General features: G+C 36.9%; 1 protein-coding gene across 1 annotated transcript in view; it reads right to left on the minus strand.

The window, feature by feature from the left end:
• Positions 1-9,989, minus strand: part of ADGRV1 (adhesion G protein-coupled receptor V1) — a 947,781-nt gene that overhangs the window by 662,345 nt on the left and 275,447 nt on the right. Inside the window, exons 67-69 of the mRNA XM_007943393.1 lie at positions 8,756-8,995; positions 7,700-7,849; positions 4,462-4,935 (exon numbers count right to left, since the gene is read on the minus strand). Coding sequence (XP_007941584.1) covers positions 4,462-4,935; positions 7,700-7,849; positions 8,756-8,995 — 864 coding nt within the window. The remainder of the gene's footprint in view (positions 1-4,461; positions 4,936-7,699; positions 7,850-8,755; positions 8,996-9,989) is intronic.

Genomic DNA, 9,989 nt, shown 5'->3' on the forward strand with positions numbered 1-9,989 from the left:
TGAACCAAAAAGAAATGATCAGCATTCAACCATATCAAGAGGTAGCATATGATCAGCAACAATGGTATTGAAAAAAGAAGTCCAAGTCTCACTGAAGGCATAGGTAAAAAACAAGATTCCAGGAATTGACATAATACCTACTGGTATGCTTCAAATGCAGATGCAATGCTGGAAGTGCTCAATTGTATAAGCCAAGAAATTTGGAAGACAGCTACCTGGTCACTGACCTGAGATCTATATACATGCCTATTCCAAAGAAAGGTAGCCCAGTAGAATGTGCAGAAATTGTTTTTTAATAAAATCATTAATATCACATGAAAGCAAAATTGAGGATAATTCAAAAATGATCGTAGCAGTGCATCAATAGGTATTTACCAGAAATTCAAGGCAGACTGAGAAGATGTGGAACAAGGGATATCATTGCTGATGTCAGATAGATCCTGGCTAAAAGCAGAGAATACCAGAAAGATGTTTACATCTGTGTTTTACTGACTACACAAATGCATTCAACTTTGTGGATCATAACAAATTATGGATAACACTGTAAAGAATGGGAATTTTGACCACCTAGTTCTGCCCGTGTGGAATTTGTACATGGATCAGGAGACCATATTTCCAATGGAATAAGGGGATAGTGCATGCTTTAAAATCAGAAAACGTGTGCATCAGTGTTGACTCCTTTCACCATAGTTATTCACTGCACAAACTGAAGATAAAACACAAGAAGCTGGGCTATATGAAAAAGAATGCAGCATCAGGATTGAAAGAAGACCCCTAAGCAACCTGTGATGTGCAGATGACTCAACTTTGCTTGCTGTAAATGAAAAGGACATAAAAGACTTAATGATGAAGATCAGACTACAGCCTTCAGTATGGATTATACCTCAAAACAGAGAAAACAAAAATCTTCACAACTGGACCAATAAACAACATCATGCTAAACAGAGAAAAGACTGAAGTAGTCAAGGATTTCATTTTACTTGGATTCACAATCAATGTCCATGGAAGCAGTCATCAAAAAATCAAATTACACATTGCACTAGGGGAATCTACTGCAAATGACCTCATTAAAATGTTAAAAAGAAAGATGTCACTCTGAGAATTAAGGTGTGCCTCATCCAAGCCATGAAATTCTCAATTGCCTCATATGCTGGATGAGTAAGTTTAGCCCAAAGAAAAATTGATGTCTTTAAATTATGGTGTTTGTTCTGGTTACCTAGTGCCACTCTGACAGGAATACACCACAAATGGGATGACCTTAACAAAAAGGAGTTTATTCTCTCATAGTTTGGAGGCTTTAAGTCAGAGTTCAAAGTGTCAGGCTCTAGGGTCTGTGTGAAAGCCCCTCGACCTTGAGCTTTACCTCTGCCTCTTGCTCCTGGCCCACTGGAGCTAGAGGCGTTTCTTCACTCAGGCAGCCACTGGCTGCTGAGACTGACAAGTCCAAGGTTGACAAATAAAATGTCACAGTCTCGATGTTACCAAACCACATGGCAGGCCATTAACTCAAGTCCATTGAAAGTCCCAAGGTCGGCAGAGTATGGCAGGCTGCTGAACAATGACACAGCTACATGCAGGGTTCAAGCATTCCATATGCTAGATACTATCCCCAAGTCTTCTCCTTATATATAGGAAGCAGACCACATACCAAAGGCAGCTACTCAGCTGCTTGTGGTAGATCCCACCATGGAGTTGATTGCTAGTCTCATCATGGGGAATAACTACCACCAGCTTCCCAGCCACTCAACCAGGCCCAGCCAAGTTGACAACAACCTTAACAACCACAGTGTTGGTAAAGAATATTAATTATACCATAGACTTCCAGAAGAATGAACAAATCTGTCTTGGAAGAAGTACAGTCAGAATGTTCCTTAGAAACGAAGACAGCAAGACTTCACCTCATGTACTTTGGACTTACTATCAGGAGGGAACAGTCCCTGGAGAGGGACATCATGCTTGGTAAAGCAGAGGGTCAGCAAAAAAACTGGTGGACACTCAATGAGTTGTATTGACCCAGTGGCTACAACAATGGGCTCAAACATAGCCAAGATTTTAAGGACTGCACTGGATAAGGCAGTGTTTCCTTCTGTGTACACAGGGTCATTATAAGTCAGGACTGACTAGATCACACCTAACAAAAACACAACCATCTAGATAAAACTATTTTATCTCCAAATAGGATATATTTATTCACTTATAACCTACAAATGTTTGAGTACATGTTATTTGCTGTTGTTGTTGTTGTTAGGTGCCGTTGAGTCAGCTCCAACTCATAGTGATCCAATGTACAACAGAATGAAACACTGCCCAGGTCCTGTGCCAGCCTCATGATCTTTACTATACCTAAGCCTATCATTGCAGCCACTGTGTCAATCCATCTTGTTGAGGGCCGCCTTCTTTTTTGTTGACCCTCCACTTTACCATGCATGGTATCCTTCTCTAGGGAATGAATGGTCCTTTCTGACAACATGACCAAAGTAGGTCAAATGAAGTCTGGCCACTCTCACTTCTAAGGAGCACTCTGGCTGCAGTTCTTCCAGGACAGATTTGTTAGTTCTTGTGGCAGTCCATGGTACTTTCAGTATTCTTTGTCACCACCACAATTCAAAAGCATCGACTCTTCTTTGGTCTTCCTTATTCATTGTCCAGCTGTCTTATGCGTATGAGGCAGTTGAAAATACCATGGCTCGGGTTAGGCGCACCTTAGTCTTCAAGGAGACATCTTTGTTCTTCAGCACTTGAAAGAGGCCTTTTGCAACAGATTTGCCCAATGCAATACGTCATCTGATGTCTTGACTGTTTCTTCCATTGGTGTTGATTGTGGGACCAAGTAATATGAAATCTTTTCACTCACTTCAACCTTTTCTCTATCATGATACTGGTTATTGGTCCAGTTGTGAGAATTTTTGTTTTCTTTACATTGAGATGTAATCCATCCTGCAAACTGTAGTCTAATCTTCATCAGTAAGTACTTCAAGTCATCCTAACTTTCAGCAATCAAGGTTCTATCACCTGCATATCACAGGTTGTTAATGAGTTTTATTCCAATCCTGATGCCACATTCTTCTTCATATAGTCCAGCTTCTTGGATTATTTGCTCAGCATACAGATTGAGTAAATATGGTGAAAGGATACAACACTGATGCACTCCCTTCCTGATTTTAAACCATGCAGTATCCCCTTGTTCTGTTCAAACAATAGTCTCTTGGTCTATGTACAAGTTCCTCATGAACACAATTAAGTGTTCTGGAATTTCCATTCTCAATGTTGTCCATAATTTGTTATGATCCACATAATCAAATGTCTTTGCATAGTCAATAAAACACAAGTAAACATCTTTCTGGTATTCTTTGCTTTCAGCCAAGATCCATCTGACATCAGCAATGATATCCCTCATTCCACATTCTCTTCTGAATCCAGCTTGCATTTCAGGAAGTTCTCTGTCAATATACTGCTGCAACCATTTTTGAGTTATCTTCAGCGAGATTTTACTTGCATATGATATGAGTAATATGACCTAAATTATATTCCTCCTTCTGAAAAACAGATTTGATTATTTGAACAACACTGACCAAAAACCAGAGGAATTGTGAGATGATACCAAGAATATCATCCATGAAGAAAGCAGAATATCATTAAAAAGACCAAAATGGATGTCAGAAGAGAAAAGACCAAAGAAAAGGAAGAAAAGACCAAAATCAATGTCAGAAGAGACTCTGAAATTTGCCCTTGAATGAAGAGTAGCTAAAGCAAATAGAAGAAATGACAAGATAAAAGAGCTGAACAGAAGACTTCAAAGAGCAGCTCAAGAAGACAAAGTCAATTATTATAATGAACTGTGCAAAGACCTGGAGTTAGAAAACCAAAAGAGAAGAACACTCTCAGCATTTCTCAAGCTGTAAGAACTGAAAAAAAAATCAAGCTCTGAGTTGCAATATTGAAAGATTCTATGGGCAAAATATTTAATGATGTAGGAAAAATCTAAAGAAAATGGAAGGAATACACAGAGTCACTGTACCAAAAAGAATTGGTTGATACTGATCCATTTCAGGAGGTGGCATATGATCAAGAATCAACAGTACTGAAGGAAGAAGTCAAAGCTGCACTGAAGGAACTGGCAAAAAACAAGGCTCCAGGATTTGACGGAATACCCAATATGATGTTTCAACAAATGGATGTCATGTTGGAGATGCTCACTCATCTATTCCAAGATATTTGGAAAACAGCTACCTGGCCAAATGACTGGAACATATCTGTATTTGTTCCCATTCCAAAGCAAGGTGGTCCCACAGAATAAGTACATGTATAACCCAATAATTATGAGGCATTTTCTAAAGTATTTTCATGGTTTCTGAATAAGATTTTAAACTGATCATGAGGTAAGCAAAGACTCTCACAAAAATGTTTATGTATTTTTGTTTGTTTGTTTAAATGACCAGAAAACTAAGAAATGCTACAAACCTGATCCTTTATTGGCACTGTGTCCACTTTATATCTGGCACCATCTTTGACCACCAGTTGCCACTCTGCAGTTTCAGTAACAATTGGCTGTTGCTTCTGGTCAGATGATATTCGAAATCCAACAGCCACATCTCCAAATGTTCCAGCAAGCCGGGTTACATTAATTTGGATGTATCTACTAAGGTTCTGCCCAATAACTATTGACTGGTGATTAGAATACAAGGCAAATATTCCATGTGGGTCATCATTCGCAGAAACAGAGAATCGTGTAATATATCTTTCTGGATCTAATTCTGCCCCTCCCTCTACAGAAACAAGCTGAATCACATAATTTTCCTCTATCTCAGGTACGTCATCCGGTAACAAATGAACGTCAAAGCTCACTTCACTCTCTCCATCAGCAATGACAAAAAATCCTTTTGTGGAAAGAAAGTCTCCTGAAATATCAAACTCACTACTTAATTCCCAATAAACCTAAAAAAAAAGAAAAAAAAGTAACAAAATTAAATAATTCAGTATATTGAATTAAAATCCTTTAAATTCTTTCTCTATAATATTAAAAAAAAAAAAAAGATATTTTAATTGGGTATCATTATATTCAAAGCCAAAGTTCCAGTATGAGTAAGTTTAGAAATTACATGAACTCTATCAGGCTGTCCTGTGCAATTTCCAGGACAAGATTATAAAATCTCACTATTTCACTTGCTTCTAAAACAATGCAATTTGAAGAAATAAAGAAAGCAAGTTAACTTCAATGCATTCATTAGTAATTTATGGGTAATATTTTAAGGTAAAAGTGAGTAAAAATCTGATGATTCATATCAGGGAATATCTATAAGATGTGAAGACTTATGAATTATTTTTGAACAACTTTTGGCCTCCAAGCTATGAAGTTTCAACAAAATAAGTAGTAGTTAATATCCAATACAAGAAGAGGGAAAAGTACAGAGAAATTTCACAAAATATGTTTTGATAATAAACCAAATGTGATAAATAAAATATGTTTGGGAGTAAACAAATGACCTTCATCTGTTAGTCAAATATACAGCTGACTTACAAAGGCATCTCTAAATGTTTTACATCAATACACACAAAAATGCAAATATCTTATAAAAACAGCTGCTGAATCGAAAAAGTTCTACTCAGAAATAGAGCCCTGGGGAATACAGCAAGTAATTCACAAAAAATAATTGAGAAGTTTTAGTGAGAAATATTTCATGGTATACCAAACAAGGAAATACAAAATAGTTAAGGCAAAGCCTTCATGATCATGTGAGAATGAACTTTCTGGCCTACATGTAATCAAGTTCAGAGAAATTGCTGGAGTTTGAGACTGGCTGGAGATCCTAAAAGTGTTTATTGTTGTTAGGTGCCTTAGAGTCGGTTCCACCTCATAGCAATCCCATGTACAACAGAATGACTCATTGCCTGGCTGTGCACCATTCTCACAATCTTTGCTATACTTGAACATGTTGCTGCAGCCACTGTGTCAATCCACTTCATTACAGGATCTTCCTCTTTTTCACTGACCCTCTACTCTACCAAGTATGATATCTTTCTCCAGGGACTGGTCCCTCTGACAACATGACCAAAGTACACGAGACAAAGTCTGGCCATTCTTGCTTCTAAGAAGCATCTCAGGTGTATTTATTCCATGACAGATTTACTCATTCTTCTGGCATTCCATTCTATTTTCAATATTCTTCGCCAACACCAACTGAATGCATCAGTTCTTCTTCAATCTTTCTTATTATTTGCCCAACTTTCACATGTGTACTAAGCTACTGAATATTTTTCAATATGGCTTGACTCAGGGACACCTTAGTCTTCAAAGTGACATATTTGTTCTTTAATACTTTAAAAAGATCTTTTGCAGCAGATTTTCCCAGTGCAATATGTTGTCTGATTTCCTGACTGCTGTTTCCATTGGCATTGATTGTGGATCCAAGTAAAATGAAATCTATGACAACTTTAAACTTTTCTCCATCTATCACTATGCTGTTTATCAGTCCAACTGTATTTTTGTTTTCCTTATGTTGAGGTGTAATCCAGCTGTAGTCTTTGATCTTCATCAGTAAGTGCATCAAGTCTTTTTCACTTTCAGTAAGGAAGGTTGTGTCATCTCCATATCACAGGTTGTTAATGACTCTTCCTTCAATTCTGATGCCACATTCTTCATCACATAGTCCAGCTTCTTAGATTTAACTGTTTAATGTACAAACTGAATAAATATGGTGAAAGGATTCAATGCTTACATACATCTTTCCTGATTTTAAAGCACATATTATCGCCTTGTTCTGTTTGAATTACCTCTTGGTCTATGTAAAGTTCCTCATGAGCACAATTAAGTGTTCTGGAATACCCATTCTTCTCAATGCTATCCATAATTTGTTATGATCCAGTCTGTCAAATGCCTTTGCACTGTCTATAAAACACAGGCAAATATTTTTCTGGTATTCTTTGCTTTCAGTCCAAGATGCACCTGACATCAGCAGCAATAGTCCTTCTTCCATGTACTCTTCTGAATCCAGCTTGAATTCCCTGTCAATATACTGCCACAACCGTTTTTTGAATTATCTTTAGCAAAATTTTACTTGTGTGTGCTATTAATGATACTGTTTGATAGTTTCCACATTCTGTTGGATCACCTTTCTTTGTAATGGGCACAGATATAGATCTCTTCCAGTTGGTTGGCCATGTAGCTGCTTTCCAAATTTCTTGGTGTAAATGAGTGAATGACTCTAGTGCTGCTTCTGTTTGTTGAAACATCTCAATGGATATTCTGTCAATTCCTGGAGCCTTGTTTTTTTTTTGCCAATTCCTTCAGTGTAGCTTAGACTTCTTCCTTCAATACCATTGATTGTTGATCATATGCCACCTGCTGAAATGGCTGATCATCGACCAATTCTTTTTGGTACATTGACTCTGCGTAGTCCCTTCCTACTTCTTCTTAAAAAAAAAAAATATATTGAAAAATAATTTACGTACAGTCAAATACACAAAACTAACGTGACATGGGTCGATACATTTTTCCGTCCTACTTCTTTCAATGCTTCCTGCATCATCCAGTATTTTGTCCACAGAATCCTTCAATATTATAACACGAGGCCTGAATTTTTTTCTTTACTTTATTAGAAACCTCAATTATCCAGGACACCACAGTTTCTCTGTCCCTCTCAACCACATTTATTAGGCAAATTGTTACTCTACTTAAGAAAATCAAAAAGAAAAAAGATACCGTAATCTCTCCTAAAACGCCCTTTACTCTTTTGACAAAGAAAGTAATGAGCAGGGGCCCTTCTGAAGCCAATGGCTCTGAGTATGTCTTCTCAGATAAAGACTTGGGAGCAAACTGAACAACTCCATTTGGATCACCAAACTTTTGTATCTAAAGAATATAAACAGAGAGCAGAGTAAATAATATGTATAACCACTCCACACAAAATTATAGTATCCGATATATCAATGCACAGGTAAGCAGAGGAAAGGAAGGAAACAGAAAAATGATACTTGCATATCATCTACTTAATGACCAGATTTTCAAAAGCCTTCTTTACTACAATAAACAGGTTTCTTCCGTTCCTCGGGGAAAATGGGATAAACTTCCAGAAAATCACAATGTATACAATCAGAAGACAGTAATATGGTGTGTGACTTTAGCTTTATTCACCTCATATTTGCTTCATTTAGCCAGTTAATTTTATATTATTTCTTCCCACTGGTCATAAAGTAAAAACATGTAAAAGGTCGCCACAAAGCATTTCCCAAACTAAAAATAAAATGTGCAATGTCTGGACATTGTTCTCAATAGCCTCAGCATCCAACAATTTCCACCCCGGATGGACTGGTGGTCATATAGATATACTGACTTCCAGGTCTGATATGTACCACCAACATTGTGCTAAATGAACAAGTACCTTCTTCCATCAAACAATCTGACATACAAGTCAGTAATTTTTATATATTTTAATTATAAAAATAACCCATGTTTAGGATGTTACACCAAATACCTTCTCTCTAAAAGTGCAAAATATGCCAAAAACACAAAGTGTTTCAAAGGTTATAAAATATAAACTTTCCATTATATTAAAAACTTTTTCTAAATTGCTAATATTCATGCTATATAATTAACATCATAATCCACAAAGTTCTACAGATCAGAATAACTATGACTTAATTTGCTTTTATCATTGTCAATATTAAGCCCTCAGGGTTTCAACAAATATAAATGTGTTTTCTGATAAATCCATTAAATCAAAAATTTTGTGTTTTGGAAAAAATAAAACAGACTTACTGTTAATGTAATATCTCTAGCTCTGGAGTCTAATTTAGCTTCTCCTTTAACAAGCTTAAGTTCAATAATGAAAGTTTCTTCAACTTCAATTTTGTCGTAAGGATTAATTGCAAGAATTATGGTCCTCAATCCCCCTTCTCCCTCTTCAAAATAGAAGGACCCGCTCACTGGATCTGCAATGTCACTGTTCTGTGGTGGTAATACATTCCGTGAATTGGGTCCTTGTATCTCCCAGTCCACCTGAAGCATATTTTTTATAGAGATAATAAGTTTTAAACAAAGAGTTATTGCAACATATGCAGTATTAAGGGGATAAAAAAAAAAGAATATATATGTATACACACACACACATTTATATATTTTATTCTAAGATATCTCCTGTGAATTCCTGTTTTATCAACTCTTTAATATTTTTGTTGGAAATGAAAACAGTATTACTGCTAATATAAACTACATACCTACAGCTTACATTGATTAAACTGTCTAACAAGAAAAATAATAATACTTCATCACTTGCCATCCATCACAATAGGATAACAAAAACAAAAAATAATGTGTAAAATGTAAAATATTATATACACACACACACACACACATATATATATATATGAGAAATATAATTATTTAAAAATATATGTACTCCAACACTGTCACATGGTGTGCACAGGTTCTTCCAAACAAAATCTATTTTGAGTAAGAAAATGAAACCATGTGAAAAGTTGGCTGGGTGTGCAGTCTCTTCTAAACATACTTAAATAAAGGAGAGCGCTGGTGGCGTAGTACCTAAGGCATTTGACTTCTAACCAGAAGGCTGGCGATTCAAACCCACCAGCCATTCCTTGGAATGAAGATCTAATTCCATAGAGATACCATCTCGGAAACCCAAGGATGGGGGTCGCTATGAGTTGAATCAACTCAAGGGTGTTAGGCAGAAACATGGCTGGCCAGGCAGGTGAATGATTGAGCCAGAGGGAATTATAAGAACTAGTCAAGCAAGGAGGCGCCTGACCAGAGCCCATACCAAACCCCAGCATGTAGCCCTTGCTTACGAAAGACCCCAGCACCTCTTACGAAAGCCCCCAACCATTTCCTGCCCACTATGTTAATGAAGTGCTTCAACTCTGCTTCCTACCCCCATGCTAATAGGGTACTTTAACCTTATTGGTTCCTGTAACACATACCCTGCTCTCAATCTGGTCCTCTAAGAACCAGGAAGAAAATCACTATAAAAAAC

Source organism: Orycteropus afer, unplaced genomic scaffold, assembly GCF_000298275.1.
Source record: "Orycteropus afer afer isolate SDZICR_OR568_19922 unplaced genomic scaffold, OryAfe1.0 scaffold00105, whole genome shotgun sequence".
NCBI classification, from domain to species: domain Eukaryota; kingdom Metazoa; phylum Chordata; class Mammalia; order Tubulidentata; family Orycteropodidae; genus Orycteropus; species Orycteropus afer.